General features: G+C 37.8%; 1 protein-coding gene across 6 annotated transcripts in view; it reads left to right on the top strand.

The window, feature by feature from the left end:
- slo (calcium-activated potassium channel slo) overlaps positions 1–27,098 on the top strand; it is a 536,051-nt gene that overhangs the window by 339,124 nt on the left and 169,829 nt on the right. For all 6 annotated transcript variants that reach the window (XM_053796374.2, XM_053796365.2, XM_053796360.2 and 3 more), the window contains exon 9: positions 26,127–26,279. In XM_053796374.2, the coding sequence (XP_053652349.2) occupies positions 26,127–26,279 (153 nt within the window). The remainder of the gene's footprint in view (positions 1–26,126; positions 26,280–27,098) is intronic.

Below are 27,098 nucleotides of genomic sequence, written 5' to 3'. Positions count from 1 at the left end.
TTTATATTTTTGAGAGTATAATACAATGTACACTTAATTCTCACTTCTCAAAAACTTGGCTGTTACCGAATATATATGTATTACCACAAAAAATATTTTGTATTTATGCAGAATAAAACAGTTTGAATAAGCCGTAATGATGAGTAATACATTAACATATAACTGATACTGGTGAAGTATGGGTAGTGCAGGTTTAACGCCGGGTTGGTGGCTGTGCTCTGGTGCGGGTGGATCATATAAACGTGTATTCTTATCTCTGAAAGCCAGCAGTGAGCTCATGACTTACAAAGGTTAAGAACTCTCAACCTGGCATAAATGAATTTCCAAAAATATTGAAGATTCCATAATTTCTTGTATTTTTATATTTTGAATAATAATTCATGAAGTATTGCTAAAATTAATCTCAAAAGACTGCCCATATCATTTTATCCTATTGGGTAATTCCTTAGCTGTTTATGGTTCTGCCCCATTCTTAATTTGAACTTAATATTCTGTAATTTAACATCAAATGAACTGTATTCAAAATATATAAACTTTTTGATATTATTTATTACACAGAGTTTGTATTTTGTTTTTGTTTTGGAAAATGTATATTGTATGATATTGCTAAAATCATGCGTTCCATGTAAATTTTTGGTTAATGTTTTCTACGTAGAGTAATATTGCCAGATAAAGTTCTTTCCCTATGTAAGTAATGTTCTTCACTGGTGATGCAACACATAATGGTCAATGTATGAACCCTTAAAAAAATGTCTATTTGTCTTGGTCACTAATCTTGTGTCTGCCATCACCTGCCATCATCCTGAGGCCAAGGAAAAGTGTTTGAGAGGCTGCCGGCCCAACAGTTTTCCTTGTTTGTTTTTCAGTCAAATATTGTCAGCTTATATAATCCCTTCAGATGCCTAAGTCTCATTTATCCTTCCCATATCATCCTTAGATTACATTTAGACATCTTTATTTTAGTCTTTTCTATAGTATTTTTTCATTTATTTACATTATTTTAATATTACTGTATAATCAGTTAACCTAAGTTGTTTGGATTGCATATTCTGTAGTCTTCAGGATTTATTAAATATGCTTTGCTTACAATTAATCATTATTTATTTTAGAATTGGTCTTAAATTTGTCTGTTTGCTTAATTTTTTGTTTTATGTACACCAAAGCTCAGTTTATTTACAAAATACAATTTGATGCATTTTTCTTTTTTTTTGGGGGTGGGGGGGGATATTTGATGAACAGTACAGATATATAAAGAGAATTGTACAGTATACAGTAGATTAATTTGGCATGAGAATAATGCGATTGAGCTTTATGCTTTTGTTGCATTACTGTATCTACCTGATGATTATAGTAATTAAAGAATAAAAAGGAACAGTACCATGACTGGAACAATACACAAATAACCCACACATAGGAGAAAGAAACCGAGGACAATGTTTTGGTCAGACCAAAACATCGTCATAAGTTTCTTTCTCCTATGTGGGGGTTATTTGTGGATTATAGTAATTCGTGCAAATGAAATTTCTTTGATATTTATAATGCTCTGTCCAGTAAATCTTTTATTTGTAAATTGAGCTTTGTTTAGTACATTTGGCATAACTTTCTTCTGTTTGCTTTTATTTTTTCGTTTTGAAATGATATTCCAGTTTATTAAATTGTGTATAAGTCATGAAAAGTTGTGTCTATTACTTTTATAACTGGTGGATAACTTTTTCAATTATTAATTATCTCTAACAGCATTTCCAAACAATAAATTGGATTTTAATTGAGAGTACGATAGGTATAAACATACCAACAATCACTGTAGACAAATGGACACGTATGTACTGTAACATTATAGATTTGCTCATTTACCTACAGTGGATTCTGACTGGTAATGAAATAAAGTCAAGAGCTATACCTGGAGGGGGTTTCAGGGGTCAGCGCCCCCGCGGCCCGGTCTGTGGCTCGGTTCATGAATAAAATAAACTACATGCATGCTTTTAATGCTTGTGCTTCATGTTCTGTCATGAAGGCTTAGAATTTAGTGGGATATATAACAAATAATAAACTAATCAGAATAAATTACTGTAATATATATGGATTTGACATATTTAGCTTGGAGTATTCTAAAGAAGTCCAGCAGCTTCCTGTATCTCAGAATTATAAATGGAGATATATAAAAATACTCAGACAGCCCAGGGAAGAAATATCTAGTTTTTCCCTGAAGTACGTTTATTCTCTTCGAGGATGATGGTCCCCAATTATCAGTAAAGATGATACTTACAAAAAGGAAATTAAGGTCAGCTGTATCATTTACACTGTTTTTTTTTTCACATGAATTTATCATATATATTAGGTGATTGAAATGAAATATTGCAGTGGGTGTTTGCATGTGCAGTTAAATGTGTAGTTACAGGCAGTACTTAATATAAAATTTTCCAAATTGGATAAAGCAGCAAACAAACAAACATTTTATTTCTTTATGCAGTATAAAAATGTAGTTTACATGTAATAAAATATTGTTAAGCACAAAAGAAAGCCACTAGCATGCGTGTGCATTTCTGGCAGAACATGTGCATGGTCTGCAACAGTTGTCAAATGGGAGCAGTGAAAGGCCACAGATGCCTGTATGGTATTTGACTGATTTTTATATTTAAAAAAAAATGAATAAAAATTCAGTAAATTCCAAATAATATTTTGTTCTAATTATTTCATTGCAGCATTATATAATATTGCAATAATATGATGAATAACATTTACTTATTGCTATTTTTTTAAATAATGAATATAAATTAAAAAAATGTCAAGGAATGGTATTTTTGTACAGTAGTACTATTTATTAGGGTACCATTTATTATGCTGCTGTAAGTTTTACTCGCTAATTCACTCCTTGTGTATACGTAAGAACATTTCAGTTTAACATTATTAATTACAGTACATCATATTTTATCTCATGAAGTATTCTTGATTAATTACATGATGACTTATGAAGCATTCTTTATTAAATGATTAATTATGAAGTATTCTTTATTATATGATGAATCATGAAGTATTCTTTATTATATGATGAATTGTGAAGTATTCTTTATTAATTATTATATGAATCATAAAGTATTCTTTATTATTTATACGAGGAAGTGTAACTAAATATTTTACTTATTGGCCGAGTATAAAGTCTTAATTGTGTGTGTGTTATAGTGGAGCTGTTCACTGACTGAAAGGGAGAACCAGTTGAAAAGTAATAGGCTTATCCAACATAAACATATCGTTCAAGTAAAAGATTTTTCTCTGATTCATGAATATTTTGGTCAGAGGCATTTGTATACTACATCAGGAATGCTACTCCTATATTCGCCTTTTCTTTTAAGTACATCATATGAATCTGATGCTCAGCATAGTGGGCTAATACATGTATTTATTTTAATTTTGTTCAGCTTGTGTCATATTGGATTACAAAAAAACATTTGCATGTGCATGCACACACATGCATATACACACACACATAAGCATGCAAGTTTGAGATGGTAATGAATTAAGGATAAACATAGACTGAATCAAAATTAATGAGAAAACAGGAAAAAGAATAAATGGATATAAAAAAAATTTAAATATAAACAAATTAATCTCAAAAACAATATATTTATGGGACATAAATGTGAAGAAATGTGACAATCTAAACTGGAGGAATACATTAAATGAAAAAGAATTTGTGGGTAAGTTAACTACTGTACTTGTTTGAAGAAAAGGCAGAGTAGAAATAAAAGACACATGCTGTACAATATTGATAAAAGAAACACTGAAAAACAAATTTAAGAAAAAAAAAAAAAGACATACTACACTAATATCAAAACTGCAGTGCAGGAAGCCCAGAATGATGCTGAAAACTTAGAATTGTAGATGTGTGCACTTAGTTATATAACAACACCTGGGAGAGAGAAGAATTTGAAAAGATAAATGAAATATTCTATAGTATTGAAAAGCAACTGTGAAAAGGCTTCTCATTATAATGGGGAATTTTAGTTATAACTAAATAAACTTGGTATTGAATTGTAAATAAATGGCTAGCCATATTCTCTATTGTAATGACAGTTTTTAATGCATCATCACATTCAGTAAGTGACTTAAAGGAGATAAAACAACAACTCAAAGATTAAAGGATCCAAACCAATTGCAAGCCAGTCCTAAAACTAGCAATTTAGTATGTTATCCATTTTACCATTCTGGCCTAATAAGATTCATCTAACTAACTATATTTCTATACTCTGGAAAGGTTAGCATGGCCTCACCTTGACCACAATGAAGGTTTTTACAGATGATTCTCACAGTCGTTCTGTGAGTTGCTTGCAGTTGTTAACCCTTTGACTATTTCGGTCGTATATATACATCTTACAAGCCACCGTGTTTGACGTATATATACTCATAAATTCTAGCGGCTTCAGATCAAGCAGGAAAAAGCTGGTAGGCCCACATGTGAGAGAATGGGTCTGTATGGTCAGTGTGCACCATATAAAAAAATCCTGCAGCACGCAGTGTATAATGAGGAAAAAAAAACTCCAACCATTTTTTTTTTTAATTACAGTGCCGAATTTGTGGTCTATTTTCGTATAGTATTTATGGTTGTATTCTCATTTTCTTGGTCTTATTTGATAGAATAGAAAACATATTATAGAACTAGAGGTGATTTTCATTGAAAAGAACCTTGAACTGGAGCTCAAAGTAGGGGAAATGTTTGATTTTTGCCAATGTTCAAAAGTAAACAAATGATGTCATTTTCCAATAAATGTCGAACTAGCCATTCTAATATGCAGTCATGAATGGGTTGATATTATTTATACAATTATTACAATATTGCAGTAGCCTGCATAACAGTAAATCTTCTATTTTTTGTTTGAATAAAAATTCAAAATAGAAAGCCCGAGTAATATAAGAGGGGCCTGGAGACGTGACTGATGAACAAAGAAAATGTTATTTTAGAGCCAGGGATGTCTGCATTGTTCATTCTGGACTTTATTTTAAAATTGTCGTACTTTTTAATTTTCGTGAAATTGGCCAAATTGCAAATTTCCGACCACATTATTGGGTAGTTGAAATCTGTAAATGGGCAGTTTTTTGTATTCAGTCGATAGAAAAAATGGAGTTCTAAAGAAATAGCTATGAGTTTGGTCGACTGGAACAAGTGAATTAGCTGAAAATAGGGGTCAAATTGGGCGAAATCGCCAATTAGTAAATATCGCAGAGGTCACTAACTTCGTGAGAGCGTAATTCCGTCAGTTTTCCATCAAATTTCGTTCTTTTGGTGTCATTACAATTGGGAAATGATTCTCTACCATTCCATAAGAAAAAATAATTTTTTTTTTCGGAAATTTTGCGACACTAGGAGACACCTCAGGATTTGGGGTTGCGACAGTCAAGGGGTTAAGATTTTGAAAAATGGAGAAAACAACAGACCATTTCAGCTGACATGATATTAACTACATAAAATGAAGTTCTCAAAATAAAGTATCTTAATACACTTGGAAAGAGCGACCATGTTTTGTTGGAAATATGATGTAATATTTTATGAAATATAACCTGGGGAAGAATAATGAAATTCAAGACAGGCACTATAAAGCTGAGAAAATATAAATAACTAAACAAGTATTTCAGAAACAAATTCAAATATCTGGTACAATATTCTAAGTGGTAGATAAACCAAGTCTTGAACAAAATCTGAAGCATACTACATGAAGATGGTATCAGAAAGTATATTCCAAAAAGCAAAGAAAGACCTTAAAGAAAATGTTGGAGATCCATGGACAAGAAAGAAAGGACTTGGAACATATTGGAAACATATTTATTGGACTTGAGTTCTGAAGGTGGGACATACAGCACCTGCAGTCTGAATGAGTGGTGAGTGTATTGTGGTTCATAGGGTCGTTTGAATTGCAATGTCTACGCATTTCTAACGAGATAGTTATTGAGTGGGTCACCCTACCTTGGTGGGATAAGGCCAGTGTGATTAAAAAAAGGATGCAACAGAATAAAAATGAAGAAGTTCAATAAGGGCCACATGAAGATTGTAGTTTGTGTAACAAAAAGTTAAAGACATCAGACAAGGAGAGGAACCTAAGAGTCAACAGTGACATAGATTGTCACTGGATGGCCACATACATGAACTAGTGAGAAATTACTGTGACACTGGTCAGTTTTCAAGCAGCCTTAGGTATATGGATGGTTAAAGGCTAAAAATCTATTGACAACAAACGGTTGAGCATAATTAGAATATGCAATAATGGTATGGTGTCAGCAACTGAAAATAACACCTGGAAAAGATAGATAGAAGCTCAATAGATAGAAGTTCAAAGACAAGCTAATAGATAAATGACATTTAGGTATGCATGCAGAATTCCTCTTAATATACAGAGCATTTCAAGCAAACTTAAGAGTAACTTAAAATTAATAAGGCAATACTAGAAAGTTTTTCATGTGCAGTGGTGTAGAGCAATGGATGGATTTACAAGAAGAGAGAATAAATTCTACAAGCACTGTGCACAAAATATATGAATAATTTAATACTGAAGATTGCACACCGTAAGTGTAGCTCTGCTCCACAACATGGTTGCTATGAATAAGAAGTCATGGCTGTCCGGTGCTAAGCAGACGGAAGAATGAGCTCTCATCCCTTGCACTGCATGGCCTATGTGGGTTAAGTGCCGCAAATAAATACAAAATAATAATGTAGCTACAAATTCACAATTACACACACACAGCACATTGGTAAAGGTTTATGAAGAAAGTTTTGTAGAGTATCTTACAGAGCACCAAGTTGACACTTTTATCAACATGTGAAATATTTCATTTGTAATTTTTTCAGTTAGCCTCAGAAAATGCCATTTTATCACACAAATGTTTTCTGAGACTTAAGTAAATTTCTCTTCTTCCACTTGTTTTTTTCTTTATTATTATTATTATTATTATTATAATTATCATCTCTTCATTTTGTGTCAGTTCTTTTTTCCTCTTTGTGCATCTCTATTATTTTGTCCTACCTCTCTCCTCATTCTTCTCTGCCTTCCTCTTTATTCTTCCTCTTCTTTATTCTGCTTTTCTTTATCCTTCTTCTCTTTATCAGTCTTCCCTTCATCCTTTTCTTTATTCTTCCCTTCCTCATTTTTCTCTTCATCCTTTTCCTCCTCATTCTTCTCTTTATTCTATCTATATCCTTATCTTCATTCTTTTTATTCCATCTATATCCTTATCTTCATTCTTCCCTTCTTTATCCTTATCTTCATTCTTCCCTTCTTTATCCTTATCTTTCTCTATCCTCTTCTTCATCTTTCTCTTTAACTCTATCTTAATTCTTCTCTTCACCTTTCTCTTCTTCATCCTTTCCATCACCTTGCTCTTCATTCTTCTCTTCCTCAGCCTTCTTAATGTCTTCTTCCTTCTCCATTCTTCTTTTCTTTGTTCTCTCCATCTTTCTCACCGTTATCCTCCCTTCATTATTTTCTTCATCCTTCCCTTCCCTTTTCTTTATTCTCCCCTTTTCCCTTCTTTATTCATCCTTACTTCCTCCTTCCTTCTCCATGGCAGCTTGACCAGTTTACCTTTGTTACAGTTTGCTACACCAGTTTATTCCTTCCTTTTGGCATTGTCTTCCCCTTATCACTACTACCTATTACCCTCCACCATCCTGCTCACCCTTGCACTGAATGACTCACTCAGGTTTAGCTCTTTCCATGATTGTACTGTAATAATTACAATAATTCTCTGTTTCCTTAGTTTCCTTGGTTAATATAGTCAAGTATAAAAACAAATTCTTCCATTACCAATGCATAAGTTAAAGCATTCTTTGATTATTCAGTGTAATTAATTGCTCTGAGGGGCAGCATTTTTCTTTAAATTTTAGGCAATATCATTACGTTCTTCGTGATATTACTGTCTTAGCTTATAATTAATACAAAATAATTTATGGTATTTTAATTGTAAATAGGCTGAAATTTTTTTATTTTGTCATGTGATACCCTAACTCATGGGAGTCATGTATGAGTGACATATACAAAAAATAATACTCTTTTGGCATTTTCCCAGATGACTGTGAAACAAAAACCTGTAACTGTTTTGCATGATGGTAGGATTGCTGGTTTCTTTTTCTGTCTCATAAACACGCTAAGATAACAGGGATATCTTGCTACTCCTACTTACACCTTGGTCACACTTCACAGACACGCACATGCATATATATATATACATACATCTAGGTTTTTCTCTTTTTTCTAAATAGCTCTTGTTCTTTTTTATTTCTTCTATTGTCCATGGGGAAGTGGAAAAGAATCTTTCCTCCGTAAGCCATGCGTGTCGTATGAGGCGACTAAAATGCCGGGAGCAATGGGCTAGTAACCCCTTCTCCTGTATACAATTACTAAAAAAGAGAAGAAGAAAAACTTTATAAAACTGGGTTGCTTAAATGTGCGTGGATGTAGTGCGGATGACAAGAAACAGATGATTGCTGATGTTATGAATGAAAAGAAGTTGGATGTCCTGGCCCTAAGCGAAACAAAGCTGAAGGGGGTAGGAGAGTTTCAGTGGGGGGAAATAAATGGGATTAAATCTGGAGTATCTGAGAGAGTTAGAGCAAAGGAAGGGGTAGCAGTAATGTTAAATGATCAGTTATGGAAGGAGAAAAGAGAATATGAATGTGTAAATTCAAGAATTATGTGGATTAAAGTAAAGGTTGGATGCGAGAAGTGGGTCATAATAAGCGTGTATGCACCTGGAGAAGAGAGGAATGCAGAGGAGAGAGAGAGATTTTGGGAGATGTTAAGTGAATGTATAGGAGCCTTTGAACCAAGTGAGAGAGTAATTGTGGTAGGGGACTTGAATGCTAAAGTAGGAGAAACTTTTAGAGAGGGTGTGGTAGGTAAGTTTGGGGTGCCAGGTGTAAATGATAATGGGAGCCCTTTGATTGAACTTTGTATAGAAAGGGGTTTAGTTATAGGTAATACATATTTTAAGAAAAAGAGGATAAATAAGTATACACGATATGATGTAGGGCGAAATGACAGTAGTTTGTTGGATTATGTATTGGTAGATAAAAGACTGTTGAGTAGACTTCAGGATGTACATGTTTATAGAGGGGCCACAGATATATCAGATCACTTTCTAGTTGTAGCTATACTGAGAGTAAAAGGTAGATGGGATACAAGGAGAATAGAAGCATCAGGGAAGAGAGAGGTGAAGGTTTATAAACTAAAAGAGGAGGCAGTTAGGGTAAGATATAAACAGCTATTGGAGGATAGATGGGCTAATAAGAGCATAGGCAATGGGGTCGAAGAGGTATGGGGTAGGTTTAAAAATGTAGTGTTAGAGTGTTCAGCAGAAGTTTGTGGTTACAGGAAAGTGGGTGCAGGAGGGAAGAGGAGCGATTGGTGGAATGATGATGTAAAGAGAGTAGTAAGGGAGAAAAAGTTAGCATATGAGAAGTTTTTACAAAGTAGAAGTGATGCAAGGAGGGAAGAGTATATGGAGAAAAAGAGAGAAGTTAAGAGAGTGGTGAAGCAATGTAAAAAGAGAGCAAATGAGAGAGTGGGTGAGATGTTATCAACAAATTTTGTTGAAAATAAGAAAAAGTTTTGGAGTGAGATTAACAAGTTAAGAAAGCCTAGAGAACAAATGGATTTGTCAGTTAAAAATAGGAGAGGAGAGTTATTAAATGGAGAGTTAGAGGTATTGGGAAGATGGAAGGAATATTTTGAGGAATTGTTAAATGTTGATGAAGATAGGGAAGCTGTGATTTCGTGTATAGGGCAAGGAGGAATAACATCTTGTAGGAGTGAGGAAGAGCCAGTTGTGAGTGTGGGGGAAGTTCGTGAGGCAGTAGGTAAAATGAAAGGGGGTAAGGCAGCCGGGATTGATGGGATAAAGATAGAAATGTTAAAAGCAGGTGGGGATATAGTTTTGGAGTGGTTGGTGCAATTATTTAATAAATGTATGGAAGAGGGTAAGGTACCTAGGGATTGGCAGAGAGCATGCATAGTTCCTTTGTATAAAGGCAAAGGGGATAAAAGAGAGTGCAAAAATTATAGGGGGATAAGTCTGTTGAGTGTACCTGGTAAAGTGTATGGTAGAGTTATAATTGAAAGAATTAAGAGTAAGACGGAGAATAGGATTGCAGATGAACAAGGAGGCTTTAGGAAAGGTAGGGGGTGTGTGGACCAGGTGTTTACAGTGAAACATATAAGTGAACAGTATTTAGATAAGGCTAAAGAGGTCTTTGTGGCATTTATGGATTTGGAAAAGGCGTATGACAGGGTGGATAGGGGGGCAATGTGGCAGATGTTGCAAGTGTATGGTGTAGGAGGTAGGTTACTGAAAGCAGTGAAGAGTTTTTACGAGGATAGTGAGGCTCAAGTTAGAGTATGTAGGAAAGAGGGAAATTTTTTCCCAGTAAAAGTAGGCCTTAGACAAGGATGTGTGATGTCACCGTGGTTGTTTAATATATTTATAGATGGGGTTGTAAGAGAAGTAAATGCGAGGGTTTTGGCAAGAGGCGTGGAGTTAAAAGATAAAGAATCACACACAAAGTGGGAGTTGTCACAGCTGCTCTTTGCTGATGACACTGTGCTCTTGGGAGATTCTGAAGAGAAGTTGCAGAGATTGGTGGATGAATTTGGTAGGGTGTGCAAAAGAAGAAAATTAAAGGTGAATACAGGAAAGAGTAAGGTTATGAGGATAACAAAAAGATTAGGTGATGAAAGATTGAATATCAGATTGGAGGGAGAGAGTATGGAGGAGGTGAACGTATTCAGATATTTGGGAGTGGACGTGTCAGCGGATGGGTCTATGAAAGATGAGGTGAATCATAGAATTGATGAGGGAAAAAGAGTGAGTGGTGCACTTAGGAGTCTGTGGAAACAAAGAACTTTGTCCTTGGAGGCAAAGAGGGGAATGTATGAGAGTATAGTTTTACCAACGCTCTTATATGGGTGTGAAGCGTGGGTGATGAATGTTGCAGCGAGGAGAAGGCTGGAGGCAGTGGAGATGTCATGTCTGAGGGCAATGTGTGGTGTGAATATAATGCAGAGAATTCGTAGTTTGGAAGTTAGGAGGAGGTGCGGGATTACCAAAACTGTTGTCCAGAGGGCTGAGGAAGGGTTGTTGAGGTGGTTCGGACATGTAGAGAGAATGGAGCGAAACAGAATGACTTCAAGAGTGTATCAGTCTGTAGTGGAAGGAAGGCGGGGTAGGGGTCGGCCTAGGAAGGGTTGGAGGGAGGGGGTAAAGGAGGTTTTGTGTGCGAGGGGCTTGGACTTCCAGCAGGCATGCGTGAGCGTGTTTGATAGGAGTGAATGGAGACAAATGGTTTTTAATACTTGACGTGCTGTTGGAGTGTGAGCAAAGTAACATTTATGAAGGGATTCAGGGAAACCGGCAGGCCGGACTTGAGTCCTGGAGATGGGAAGTACAGTGCCTGCACTCTGAAGGAGGGGTGTTAATGTTGCAGTTTAAAAACTGTAGTGTAAAGCACCCTTCTGGCAAGACAGTGATGGAGTGAATGATGGTGAAAGTTTTTCTTTTTCGGGCCACCCTGCCTTGGTGGGAATCGGCCGGTGTGATAATAAAAAAATAAAAAAAAATGTTTTTTTTTTCCTTTTCTTACTTACAATAATTAATACTTCAAAAATTGTAGTGTCAGTCACTAATATAGTAGATATAATTTTTAAGTCATTGGTAAATAAAAGAATTATATATTTTGCCAAATATTTAATTTTTTAATGCAATGCAATGGAAGGTGATGGCAGCATCAAATGTGTATCACATGTATTAAGTAAATGCAATTGATGTCATAAATGATGATTGATGCCCCTGACTGATGAGTGATCTCATTATGTGAGGTGGGATGTTCAAGCTGTGATCCCAGGGTCAAGTCTGAGTCATGTCATAGTTAGCCAGATATCTTTATCATACTGCATGCCACTGATTTAGAGATTGACTATACTTTAGGAAGTACAGTGTATTAAATTTCAAAGTCATCTTTATTAAAATAGTAATTTGACATTATTTAAGCTTGTCTGCTATGATGTGACTTTGAGACCCAGGCAGCAGCTGTGTAGTTACAACCCTCAATTTGAAGGCCTTCTATGAGTATGATAAAATTTAGATGGAAACACAGTGATGCTGCTCTGGCTTGTTTGCCTGGTAGTACAACACAAATCACAGTGTCTCCATTTGATATTTACTATACTCCAATTTCGTTTGCAGCCTCTTAAGGTGTTTGTTGTTGTATTCAGTGTGTGGATAAGCGTTGTGTAACAGCGCATGGGTGTACTGGTTGTACCTCTCATGTTGCTCCATCAGTGTAATCTTGTGTTACACACAGTCCTATTTGGCTAGTAAATAGCTTGTTTCTTTTGTGGATATGCAGCATACCTTATGGATCTTTACTGACGTTGTCTAATGATACATCCTTGGTACTCTTGTACTCACTCTTAAAGAAGTGTACCCTGAAGATGTATTACATTAAGACATTCATTAAGGTCTGTGTATTTCCTACAAATGATATTGGAAAGCTTTGCACCAAACAAGGTTAAGTGTAACACTAGTGGATATGTTCTTCTTTTGCGGTGTAGATCCTCTTGTTCTTGGGCTATTACTATACACCTTGACTAGCCCATTATGTCATAGGCTGTATAATTTAATGTTGTAACCACTTTCCTGTGTGTAACCTTCAGGCACTACAAGCCTTGGGCCATTTGTATTTCTTCTCATTATCCTTTTTCTCTTAATCAGGAAAATGAGCTTGATGATTAATGCTGCTTAAGACTTGATGTCTGAGATTGCCACAATGTACTATTATAATCAGCCAGTAATATTTGTATTTTCGCTCTTGACTAATGTGGTACTGCTCTACACTCTGCCCCACTTCTGCGCTATTCCCCATGTTGAGTCAGTGTTTGTAAAATATTAGCAAATGGGCAATGGTATACATTTCAGTGACTTGACAAGCAAAAATCATGTTCTTTTGGTCTCTGATTTATTTTAATTAGTGAGATTATGGTGTTAAGAATTTACTTAATAGTGTTATGATATCTTTAAGATTCATTCTGTTATTGGATAGATAAGTATCACTATTATTCAGACAAGAGAAGAAAATACTTTTGATTAAAATCCATTTTGGTTGGTACAGATATGCATACATAAAGGAATAAAATATATTTCCTTAATGTGTTAATAAAAAAAAATCATTGCAACCAGATAAATTATTTTGGATATTGAAATAACGTATAGAATGGCTTAACTAGCTGTTGGTATATTTTAGGCCTCCCTTCAAAAATGTAAATTGCCCTACAAATGCATATTGGTCATTATTATTCCACTAGTCTGTATATAGAGGATTAAAGTGATAATCCTAGAACACCTCTCAGTCATCATAATGAATAGTTTACCTTCATTTTTTTGATTAAAAAATAGTGCAGTTATTATTAATGTAACATTAAAGTTGGATGTACAATATTTTGGGAATCTGAAACAAAATTATTTTAACAAGATTGTGCTTTCCACATTTCATCTGGTAATTGTTTGGTATTTTAGTGACTAAGTTAATTTTAACTCAGAATTTCTACTTGAAAGTGAAATGAGAGCAACAATAAGAAGGCTGTCCTTGTGAAAATGAAAATAATAATTGACAGAAAAATTAATTTTATTTGCAAATGAAGCTGACAGTAGTTGCAAATACAGATAGTTGCAAAAAAGTATAAGCCATTTAGTAAGCTATTAATCATGAAGACTATTTTGGGCATGCTGAAACTATGACATCATTACAACTTAAAATTTTGAAAAATGCAAAATAACAAACACCCTAATAGAGCACAGTACTGCAGTATATATCATGGATGTTCCTCACTGATATTAATCATCTTCCAAAAATAAAAGGAATAGTTACTTACTATTACTTGCTTACGAATGAGAAAATATTTATGCATAGCAAAAAATCGGACATTGTAATAAATTTAGCAGTTAGATTGATAGAAGGATAATATTTTTTTTAAATTTTCACGTAATGGAAATGGATGAAAGTCAAAAAAGTTCTTGTGTAGATTATAGGTTTGAAAATACAAAAAAAAAAAAATGCAAGAAAAGGATAAATATAAATGAGAAATAATTATCAGAGGAACACACAAATCTGTTAGTAAAAGAATCTTTCTCATTGATGCCATCCAACATTTTAGATACAGTTGCTTTTCCCACATGGTGGGAAAAAGCTATAAGAAATTGTCCATGTATATGTTAGACCTAAATTAAACACATTGTTGTAGTACAATAACTACAAGGGTAAAAACACACAGGTAAATAGGCAGTCATAAAAGTGTGCAATGAAATCCAGAATTTTAAAATATTTTATATAAAAATGATTAAAGGCTTTGAAATTTTTTTCATTGGAAGTTAAGTGAAATGGATTATGATAATTAATTAATTTTTGAAAGTATGCATAACCAGATGTGAAAGAATTTTAGAATGGCTACAGTTTTTTTGTCTAGTCCTCTGTTACATCAAGCTTGATTGTATATTAATTTTTCTAAAATGCCACAATTCATTGTATGTGTCTTACACTCATTATATAGACAGAATGCAATAGTATCACAGTAAACAGGTGATATCACAATATGCAGAACAACCACAGTGAAAAAATAATGAAATTCCAAGCGCTTTCGTGACTTCTCACATTATCAAGGAACTATGAAAATAAAATATGCCTTCCTATTAACCTTTTATTTTTATAGTTTTTTGATAATGTAAGAAGTCACAAAAGTGCTTGGAATTTCACTATTTTTTCACAGTGGTTGCTCTGCATAGACAGAATCTTCACCATAATCTCAGAAAATTCTCATATTTTATAATTTTGCTATGTTTTAGCAACTTGCCATTTAACATTGTCATGACCTATTGGTCTACAGTTTTTGCTGCAAGTCAAATAAAAGAGTTTTGAGCTCATATTGGAGGAGTATATATTAGTTTAGTTTTCTTTGAATCAGTGAAGTGCATTCTTGCTGTTCATCTAACCATGATTTTGTTTGTTTTTCAATGAAATGCAACAAGTGCCATGTAATTAATTTATCTGTTTAGAGCTAAACACCAAGAATTAATGAGGGTAGTAAATTATGTTTACTAGAAATAGGGTATATGGAAAATCATCTCATTAGGAATAGAGGAAGAGTATAGCTGAAAAAAGATAAAGATATTTATAAATTAGGCAGAAGTAATTCTGAATTCATTATAAATATGGATAAACAGTTCAGTATTCATCTAATTGTAAGTATAGATTATAAAGTGAGTAAGGTAGTGTTAGCATGTTACATGCTTAACAATGGTATGGTAATTAAAAAATGTAGTATAAGTTGGCAAGTATATGGGAGAAATAGTCAGCTGGCCTGGCTCTCCAGTGGTAATGAGTTTTGGCCGACCTATGAGGAAGGTGGCTAGTTCCTCAGTCTGCAGTAGCTTATGGATTAGAACCATGAGTAGACCCACTAGTAGCAGCACCACAGTCCATGGCTCAGGAGACCTTTTGAAAATTCCACAGAGGTGCGGTAATAAGGGTAAGTGGGCGGCGCTTTGGAGACCACAACCCTCTGCATGGTAAACTTACTTGAGCATGGTGCATGATCCTCCAAATATGCTATGAATCTTGTTATTGAAGCCCTCTTACCCACACTAAATGCATGCCTCTTTAATAAATTTATATATTATTTTCTTTGTGGAATGATTTATGTATAATTTTATATTAATCTAACTATATATATCCAATTTATTTTTATTTAATCTTTATGGAATAGATTACATCATTGATATAATGCATTTTTTCTTTTTTTTTTCTTTTTAAGTGGCATATATATTTATATATTTATATTATTTATACAGTATATATAAATATATTGATATGTCTTATGTGATTATGTATGCTTGTATATATTAACTTTGGATACATATGATGAACATAATGATGTATAGATATTTTCATTGAAGGTAACAGGTGCAGCCTAAAGTAGTACTGTGTGACTATAGAAATAAAATGGCACATCATATTCATGTAATAGGCATTGAATATGTAATGTGATATATTTTTAAGGTTGTGATTGTATAATAAGGAACTGAGTATACTGTAATGCTATATTGTTTTATAAATGATTTTGTCAAGACACTGCAGACTTTATTGCCAAGAAGAAACCTTTCCTTTTATTTCCCCTTAGAGGATTTTCCATTACATAGTCTTTTTGGATTTCCTTTTATTCTTCCAAACTAGTTTTGCTGTAGTAAGTTACTTCTTGATTTTTACATTGTGGTAATTGAGTGAATAATTCATTAAAAGCCTATTACCCCATTTCTTTTTTTTATGCTTTCTCAAGAATTTTTTTTTTAATTCCTTTTTAAGTAATGTTATACAGTGGACCCCCGGTTAACGAACTTTTTTCATTCCAGTAGTATGTTCAGGTGCCAGTACTGACCGAATTTTTTCCCATAAGGAATATTGTGAAGTAGATTAGTCCATTTCAGACCCCCAAACATACACGTACAAACGCACTTACATAAATACACTTACATAATTGGTCGCATTTGGAGGTGATCGTTAAGCGGGGGTCCACTGTACTACCATTCTTTGGTTCAAATTACTTATTTGCAAACAATATAGATTAAATCAAAATTAATTTTAAAAATCAAATCAATATACTGTATATTATTTAATTTGTATCTTTGCTGAGACATAAAAATTTATTTCCATTTCATATATATACACTTTAAAATTGTTAATCAGTCTTTTTATCACAGTCATTGACCATCCAAAACATCATTTATATAATTAGACGTAAATCACTTGATACAAACAAATTATAGTTACTGTACGAAGTTTGTATGCATATGCACCTCTCTCTCGTGCACCTCAAGGAATGTGCAGTTTCACTCGTACATGCACAGCTCCACACACACACACACACACATATGCACTGTTTCACATGTACATGGCATTTCACACATACATGCACTCACACCTACTGAAGTGTCATTTACATCCAGTGTTTCACACTTATATGCAGTGTCATACATACATACACTGTCTCACACACACACACATTCACAGATACAAGCACGTTTCACATGTATATGCAATATTTCACATAAATGTGCAAAGTTGTTTAACCCTTTTACTATTGGTGATGTATAGATACGGCTTACAAGCCAGTGTCGGTGACATATTAATACGCCAAAAAATTAGTGGCTTCGGATCTAGCAGGAGAAAGCTAGTAGACCTACATGTGAAAGAATGGTTCTGCATGGTCAGTGTGCGCAGTATAAAAAAAAATCGGGGAGGCCGCAGTGCATGGTGGAAGTGCTGATTCAATACGCCTTGTTCACCCATGCCTAGCGATAAAGATTAACTCATTTCCCGGTGAATTGGGACTCTTCCCAAGTGACTTATTTCCATGTGGGTGGTGGGGAAGACAGCATGGTTGGTGGGGAAGACAGCACGGGTTTGCGTGAACAACATAGCAGCATGTGTAGATTACCTAGGATGACCCAAAAACGTCAGACAAAGTGACTTATTTCCATGTGGGTGGTGGGGAAGACACCATGGTTGGTAGAGAAGACAGCATGGTTAGTGGGGAAGGCAGCATGGGTTTGTGTAAACATGTTTTGTAAACAATATAATGATAACAATGTTTGTGCAGTTATTGTGTTGCATACAAGTGGATATAGTATATACATTATGCATTGTATTAGTTTCACAGGCCACAAAAGTTACTTGCAAAAATAAAGTATTAGAAAAGAAAAAATAGAATAAAAGTAAAAATAATATTACCAAGTGAGTGGCAGTCGCCGATGTTGCCGTAAGTGGTTCACTTTCTGTCAACTTCATGCCTCTATATCTCAATAAGTACTGATCCCAACAATTTTTTTTTTTTTTTTTTTTTTTTTTTTTTTTTTTTTTTTTTTTTTTAAACACCTCTTCAAGGGGGGGCTCCTTGGCGTGGTGAAGAGGCTCTTGGTCTGAGGAATTAGACCTGTTGGTCTTCTTCCTCAGACCGAACCTAATTACCCCCCAATCTCCCCTCCCCTATCCCATCCTCCCCTTTTTCCTTTCCTCCTCCTCCTCCCCACCCCTCCCTTTTGCCCTTCCTCTTTTTGGCCTTTGGGATTGCTCCCACAGGCGTGCTAGTTCCTAGGTAGGGGAAAGGATACCGGGGTCTATCCCATTCCGTTGAGGTTCTTGGCGGTGGCGTAGTTTGCCGTGGAATCTGGATCACCTGGGGATGTCCCGATCCCTCTCCGGTATCCCGGAGTAGCTTTGGGTGTCTTTCGGGCGACGGGTGTATCTCTGGAAGCCACCTTTCGGATTCCGGGGGTGGTGGCCGAAGGAGGTATGCTTTGTGGCGGATATCCGGCCGCCCTCTCTTTTGTCCACCGAGGTAGCTCGGCAGATGTGAGGTTGCTATCCCGGATTGTTAGTTTACTAGCATGATGGGTAGGGTATGGCACGGGTTCCATGCTGCATCTGCGCTTCTTGCGGTGCTGAGGTCCTCTTGGGCGGGGAGGGAGATTTCTGGCCCTTTCATTCCTCCTAGGAACTATCCCTCCCCGGTCCCCCCCTTTTTTTATTCTTTTTTTTATTTTTATTTTCTTTTCTTCTTTCTTTTTTTTTCTTAAAAACAAAAAGAAAGAAGTAACCTAACCATGGCAGCCCTAGTCCATGAACCTACTACCCCTGGGCCCCTTCTTGATACCACACCCCGTTCTGACCCCGCCTCGTCTTTGGACCACTCTTCAGACACTCCTCATGCCTCTGTACCTATTGCCGGTGCTGTTTCCTCACCCGCTTCAGGTACTGAGGCCTCGACTGACTCCTTTGATTTATCGGACCTTCGCTCTCCTCTGACTATGCTTCCGGCCTCTCCCTCTACGGTGCTGCAATTTTCAAATCGCCGACCCATTCCACGTCGGACCAACTCTGGTCCCATGCCTAAATGCCAATGACAATTACCTGCTGATGATACTTCTCCACCTTTTCGTTCTTCTCAGAAACGATCGACACGTCCTTCACTACCTTTCCACGCTCAGTTTCAGACTGAACAATGGACTAAATTCTTCACTTTACGACCGACTTCCTCTACTGCCTATCTTTCTGACCACAGTATTGGCAAGGCACTCCTACGCCATGTTGGTAAAAATATTTCTTTTCATGCTCTTAAGAGCGGTACGTGCATCATTACCGTACAGAATGCTACCCAGGCTCATGAGCTCTCTCGTCTTTCCCATGTCGATACTGTTCCTGTCACTCTTGAAAAACATCATTCCCTCAATTCTTGTAGTGGTACCGTCATTCTGCCCCATACCATAGTTCAACAAAATTTCCAGACATGTGGCACTGACATTCTTGAACAGCTGAAACTCCAAGATCTCCCAATCCTCAAGGTAGACACTTGCGTTCTTCCTGCCCGCGGGCGGAGACGATACCCTAGCAATGTGGCTCGTTTAACTTTTGACAGCCGAGAACTCCCATCCTCAGTTTATATAGCAGGACATCGGTTACAAGTTCGAAAGGTGATCCCTACACCACAACAGTGTAGAAATTGCTGGCGATTTGGCCATCCAGCGAAATATTGCAGATCTATCGCCGAATGCCCAGTCTGTGGTGCCGATGACCATTCTAATACGTCTTGCAATCGATCTCCCTCTTGCCTTAACTGTCATGAGGCTCACCCTTCGTACTCTCACCATTGTCAAGTCTATTTAAACGAGCGGGAAATCCATTACCTCAAAGAGACAGAAGGTCTCCCTTATGCCATGGCAGTTTCTCATCTCCGCCTCCAAGGGAGACTCCCACGTGTTTCTTATTCCCGTGTTTCAAAACGTCCCCCCACTTCTGGTATCCCATCTTCTACACCCACCTCTGTGGTTACCTCTCCCATAGTCACTCCTGTATCTAATCCTTTTGCTGTCCTCGGCTCAGACGTCCCTACTTCAACGCCTCAGTCTGATCTCGCTTCTTCGAGTTCTCTCTCACAAGCCTCAGTATCGACGAGACCTCGTACGACACCTCCTCCCAATCGTCCCTCTACTTCTCAAAAGTCAAAAAAAGGTCCGTTAACACCTCCTACCCATCTTCCACCTCCTCATTTTACCCTCCCTGTCTCTGTCCCTGATTCTCCCCCTTTCACTGGCTCAGTTACAAGTGTAGAGGTTCACCCTCCTCCTCGTACTGTACCTTCCTCCCCTGTTCCCTCCCAGGTTTCTTCCTCTTCTGCCACCTCCCAGGTTCCTGCCTCTTCTGTCCCCTGCCATGCTTTTCCAGTTCCCTCCACCCTTTTGCCCCCCCCCTACCTTGGTACAGTCCAATACAGTTCCAATCTTTAATCATCCTCCCCCTACCATTTCCAATATTGTCTCCCATACGACGTCTCTGAATTCAGAAACACTTGAAGCAATCTCTGAATATATTGCAGAGACCAAACCATCAATGGACACTGATCCACCTTCCGCTCTTTCTCTCTCCTCTGCTCCATCTGCGCAACTCCTTTCTTCACAGCGCACCGTTCCTTCGCTGCTTGAACGTTTTCCACTGCCTCCTCATGTGGACTTTTCTAACCCCTCTAGTCCGTAGGAACCCTTACCTGCGGATTTCAAGTATCTTTATCATGGCCTATTTACAGTGGAATATACGCGGCCTCAGGGGTAATCGGGGTGAACTTCAGATGTTACTCTCCCAGTTTGCCCCTGTTGGTGTTTGCTTACAGGAACCAAAATTACACTCTGCTGCTATTTCTCCCATCTCAGGCTATAATTTATTGTATTCTTCAGATCCTTTTCCTGATGGGACCTTTAATGAAAGTGCCGTTCTTCTACGCACTGATATTCCGTACCATCAGCTATTTGTTCATACTTCGCTGCATTACACAGCAGCCCATATCCACTTACATAGGTGGTATACGCTCTGTTCTTTGTATCTCTCTCCTTCTCGGGCATTATCTATTCCGGATATTGCCTTCCTTGTTTCGTCATTACCGCCACCGATTCTGTTACTTGGTGATTTTAATGCCCACCATTTCCTCTGGGGGGGGGGGGTCTCACTGTGATTCCCGTGGAATTCAGTTAGAGGCTTTTCTTGCCACCCACCCCCTCCATGTTTTAAATACAGGTACTCGCACCCATTTTGATCCTCGGACTCATACTCTCTCTTGCATCGATCTCTCAGTCTGCTCTTCCTCCGCCGCATTAGACTTCACTTGGTCTGTTCTCCCGGACTTACATGACAGTGATCATTTCCCAATCATTCTTACTTCCCCTTCATATTCGCCACCTCTTCGCACCCCACGCTGGCAATTTAATCGGGCAAATTGGAACCTTTACTCACACCTAACTGTTTTTAAAGAGGTTCCTTCTTCGTCCTCCATCGATGAGCTTTTACACCTCTTCTTGTCCTCCGTTTTCACCGCAGCTTCTCATTCTATACCCCAAACTTCGGGCAGGCATTCTCAGAAATGCTTGCCTTGGTGGTCTCCTGCTTGTGCTCGTGCAGTACGTTTGAAACGCGCTGCATGGGGCAGGTACCGGTACAATAGAACCACAGAGAGACTCCTTGATTTTAAACAGAAGCGTGCGATCACTCGCCGTGTCATCCGTGATGCTAAACGCACTTGCTGGCGAGATTATGTCTCCACCATCACCTCTGCTTCCTCTATGAGTGCAGTCTGGAAAAAAGTACGAAAACTGAGTGGTAAATGTTCTCCTGACCCGGCTCCTGTTCTGCGGGTTGCCGGTGTTGATATAGCAAACCCACTAGATGTTGCCAATGAAATTGGCAATCATCTGGTCCGTATTTCTCAGGGACTCCATCTATGCCCCTCATTTCTTTCCTCAAAGTCTGCCAGAGAGTTAGCACCCTTGGACTTTTCTTCTCTCAGAGAAGAACAGTATAATGTGCCTTTTACACTTCAAGAACTGGAGGCAACACTCTCAGCTTGTCGATCATCGGCAGCTGGGTCGGACGACATTCATATTCGTATGCTACAACATTTACATCAGTCAGCCCTTGCAGTCCTATTACGCCTTTACAATCTTATTTGGTCACAAGGAGTTCTTCCACAGCTGTGGAAATCCGCCATTGTTCTCCCTTTCCGCAAACCAGGCACTACGGGACATGAAACCTCCCACTATCGTCCCATTGCTCTTAACAGTGCAGTTTGCAAAGTAATGGAACGCCTAGTAAATAGACGTTTAGTGTGGTATTTAGAGACACACAACAGTCTCTCCACTCGTCAATATGGCTTTCGTAAGGGACGTTCTACCATAGACCCCTTACTACGCTTGGATATGTATGTTCGTAATGCCTTTGCGAATAACCACTCAGTTATTGCCATATTTTTTGACCTTGAGAAGGCATATGACACAACTTGGAGGTATAATATTTTAGCCCAAGCCCACTCCTTAGGCCTTCGAGGCAATCTACCATCCTTCCTTAAGAACTTTTTAACTGACAGGCATTTCCGTGTTGGGGTTAATAATGTGCTTTCCCCGGACTTTATCCAAGCTGAAGGTGTCCCCCAGGGATGTGTTCTGAGCACAACACTTTTTCTCCTTGCTATTAATGATTTGGCCTCTAGTATTCCATCAAATATTTGGTCATCACTCTATGTTGATGACTTCGCTATTGCCTGTGCAGGCGCTGACTGTCACCTCATTACAGTTTCTCTCCAACATGCAGTCGACCGTGTTTCCAATTGGGCCACCACACGTGGGTTTAAATTTTCCAGCACTAAAACCCACCAAATTACTTTCACTAGACGCTCTGTCATCTCTGATCATCCTTTGTACCTCTATGGCTCCCGTATCCCTGAACGTGATACAGTCAAGTTTCTGGGCCTCCTCTTTGATCGTAGGTTATCCTGGAAACCTCACATTACCTCTCTGAAGGCAACTTGTCACAGCCGGCTGAACCTTCTTAAAACCCTTGCTCATCTTTCATGGGGAGCTGATCATCGAACCCTCCTTCGCCTACATTCCACCCTTATTTTATCGAAACGATTATGGTGACCAGATCTATTCAGCGGCATCTCCTGCTACTCTCTCTAGCCTTAACCCCATTCATCACCAAGGATTACGTTTATGCCTTGGTGCTTTTCGCTCTTCCCCTGTCGAGAGCCTCTATGCAGAAGCGAACGTTCCATCCTTATCCGATCGCCGTGATGCCCATTGCCTGCGCTACTATGTACGCTCTCATGATCTCCGCAATCCTTCCATTTATAGAATGGTCACGGATATTAGTAGACATTCTTTATTTGTTCACCGCCCCTGTTTACTCCGTCCCTTCTCTCTTCGCCTTCATTCGCTCTTGTCTTCTCTTCAACTACCACCTTTCTATGTACATGTAGCATCTCACTTTTCCCTACCCCCCTGGGAAGTTCCAGCTGCTCGAGTCTGTTCTTTCTCCCTCTCTTGCTCGAAAGCCCAACTGTCTACGGTCGCTTCCCGCTCTCTTTTTCTTGACCACTTTCACTCTCATTCTCATGCCATTGCTGTGTACACAGATGGCTCTAAGTCTTCTGACGGCGTAGGATTCGCAGCAGTGTTTCCGGACAGCATCGTACAAGGGCATTTACTATCTTCGGCTAGTATTTTTACTGCTGAATTATATGCCATCCTTACAGCACTTATCCGTATTGCATCTATGCCTGTGTCATCATTTGTGGTTGTCTCAGACTCCCTTAGTGCTTTACAGGCTATACAAAAATTTGATACACCTCACCCCTTAGTCCTCCGTATCCAACTTTGGCTACGCTGCATCTTTACCAAGCATAAAGATATTGTTTTTTGTTGGGTCCCTGGTCATGTTGACGTACAGGGCAATGAACAGGCAGACACTGCTGCGCGGTCAGCAGTACATGACCTACTAGTTTCTTATAGAGGTATTCCATTTACGGACTATTTTGCTGCAATATCTTCCCACCTTCACACCCGTTGGCAACAACGTTGGTCTACTATGCTCGGCAACAAACTTCAATCTATTAAACCGAGTATAGGTTACTGGCCGTCTTCTTATCACCAGTGTCGAGGTTGGGAGACTACTCTCTCCCGTCTTCGCATTGGCCATACTCGTCTTACTCATGGATATCTCATGGAGAGGCGTCTTGCTCCTCTCTGTGAGAATTGCCAAGCTCCATTATCAGTCAGCCACATTCTTTTGGACTGCCCACTTTATCAGCGAGCACGCAGAATTTACCTCTGTCGTCGTCTTAGCTCCGCTGCTCTCTCTTTACCTTCCCTTCTCGCTGATGGACCCACCTTTCATCCGGACTCTCTCATTGACTTTTTGACAACAACTGACTTACTTCACAAATTCTGATACCTTCAGCCCTTTCTACTTCAATCTCGTGCTACCCTCTACCCCCGTACTATCCCCTGCCCCGCTGTTTTCTGTAACCTGCTGATCATCCCTCCTCCCTTCTGCCATCCAATACCCTCGCTTCCTTCCCTACCCTGCAGCGCTGTATAGTCCTTGTGGCTTAGCGCTTCTTTTTTATTATAATAATAATAATCTTTTAAAACAATCAGAAATATATTCTTAAGATATTGTTTTTTTTTTTTTTTTTTTTTTTTTTTTTTTTTTTTTTTTTTTCAACACTGAGAGCAAGTTTGTGATCAGGGACTTCAACAGTGAAACGGTTAACACTAATTTCACGATACTCTGGGTTTCCTACACAGTGGCTTGGAGTTTTACGACTTGCTTGCCATGGGTTCTAACCCCACCCATACCATGGTATGTTTAGTGACATTTGTGTTAACAAAAACACTGTGCATGTGTGACATTGTGCATTATTTGACCATGTTAATTAATGGAGAAGTGTATAGAATACTAAATTCAAACTTTTTAATTTAAATTTGCCATATATTAAACTTTTACTTTTTTCTACAACTTACATTTGTCTTGATATACATGTCACATTGATTTGATTTGATCAATAACTAAATACAGTACAGTAAAACCTCTCATTAAGAGATTTTTGCAATTTCCAATGAGAAATGGCCAGACAAATACTACTGGAAGTATCAGACAAAATGGACAAAAGTCATTTTTGTCAGTAGTGATAGTGTCAGGCTCTCTTTGGAGGTATCAGACCAAGCCTAACGACTCCTACATTTTGTTTTCCAGTACGGGCCAGAGTGGCCATGTCCAAAACGTGTCTCTTCATTGTTCTCCAAGCTGTAGGCCACCCATGCCAGTTTATAGTTTTTTGTTCACTCATACACTCGTCATTCAGTCTCTGATTTTCCCTGGATTTAGAATGTTTTGTGTGACTTTATTAACATATTAAATAAAGTGCAATCAACAATGGCTTCTAAAGCAAGTGGTGGTGCCAAGAGGAAATGTGTAGTTTCCAGCGTTAAGCAGAAAGTTAACCTAATAAAGAAAGCTGTCTGGTGTCTCAGTTGCATGGGTATGTGAGGAATATGGTGTTAAGAAATAATAATGTCTGATAACCATGGAAGTGAGGACAAACTTACAGACTGTGCTCATAAAGTTTAATGTAGATGCTAATGGAGTTTTAGCCTTTCAGTGAGGATCATGTAGAACTACATCATTGAGGCCAGGATCACTCATGTAGTTCTACATCATGAGCTCAGCTTACTCAGATAAGCTGTGAGCAGTAAATTTTGGCCTAGATAAGAGAGAACAGGTTTGCGCAGTAAGTGTGCATAGTATAAAACAAAGGCCTGCCTCACGCGATGCATGATGGGAAAAGCAAAGCTCTGACTGTATGTTAGGGGTATTTTCTAGTATGGTTTTATTGACTGTTTCTTGGTACCATTTAATGGAATGGATAACATGAAACTGAAAGATGGTTTTGGCTGGTTTCAGAACGAAGTAGCATGGAATTAGAAAATGTTAAAGTTTTGCAAATTTTTTTGAGGATGGGTAAGGTCTCCTACACCCCCTGGTCTGTTTTTTGGGTTTTAATAGGTCAGATTCATTTTTTTCTTTTTAGAAATTTAATAACCATAGTTGTAAAAGTAGATCTAGGTCCTACATCCTTCTTCTTGGCATTAATGTTGCTTACTGGTCTGTGGCAAGTGGTTGGCCAAGATCTTTGGTTGATGGAGTGTGATGATTGTGGCAGGTACATGAAGCTGATGCCTGCCTTGTACTGGCTAATAAATATTGTCAAGACCCTGATGCAGAGGATGCTGCAAACATTATGCGTGTTATCTCCATCAAGAATTACTCGGATGATATTCGAGTCATTATCCAGCTCATGCAGTATCACAATAAGGTTTGTAATTTTAATTATTTATATTCTAATTATGCAGAAATCATGAACAAGCAATACAAAATGCAAAACAACCACAGGGGGAGTTGAATGATAGCTCTAGGCCTTTCATGTTACAATCAATACATCATCAGGAGCTTGAAATTTGCAAAAAACAGGGAGGAGGTCCAAGCAAATACAATCATAGGGAGCCCCTTTGCTGGAGCTCACTCCAGCAAAGGTGCTCCCTGGGGTTTGTGGAGTCTTCATAACATGCTTAAGAACTTAGCAACCATTTTTTCTTCATAAATGGCAGTAAGAATTACCCTTTCATCAAAATTTGCTGCCTTAAAAGTTTCTGGCTTGGAATAAATTACTGATATGTTTAGCAGATGGATCTTTGAGAGATAATGTGAATCATCAGAACATTGATAAGGAAAAGAAAGTAGCTATAGTGTTAAGGAGTCTGTGGAAATTAATTAATCTGTCATTGGCTACAAAATGGGAAATGTATTAGATCATAGTGGTGCCATTGTGCCTTTATGTTGGTGCGAGGCATTGGCTATGAATTTTGCAGTGAGGATGCAGCTGGAGGCAGTGGGAATGTATAGTGTAAATAATATACAGAGAATAAAGAGTGAAGAAATTAGAAGACAACATGGTGGTACTGTTCATGGAGAACTTGTTAAGATGGTTTCATCATTAAGAAAGTTAGTAGAAAGAGGGTATGTAAATCTCAGGTAGATGGAAGATAGTATAGAGGATATTCCAGGATAAGTTGGAAGGAGAGTGCAAATGAGAGTTTCAAAATCGAAATGAAAATTTTATTTCTTTGCAAAGTTT

Source organism: Cherax quadricarinatus, chromosome 83 (genome assembly GCF_038502225.1).
Source record: "Cherax quadricarinatus isolate ZL_2023a chromosome 83, ASM3850222v1, whole genome shotgun sequence".
NCBI classification, from domain to species: domain Eukaryota; kingdom Metazoa; phylum Arthropoda; class Malacostraca; order Decapoda; family Parastacidae; genus Cherax; species Cherax quadricarinatus.
The sequence above is the reverse complement of the archived record's forward strand: the minus strand, read 5'-3'. Positions and strand labels throughout refer to the sequence as shown.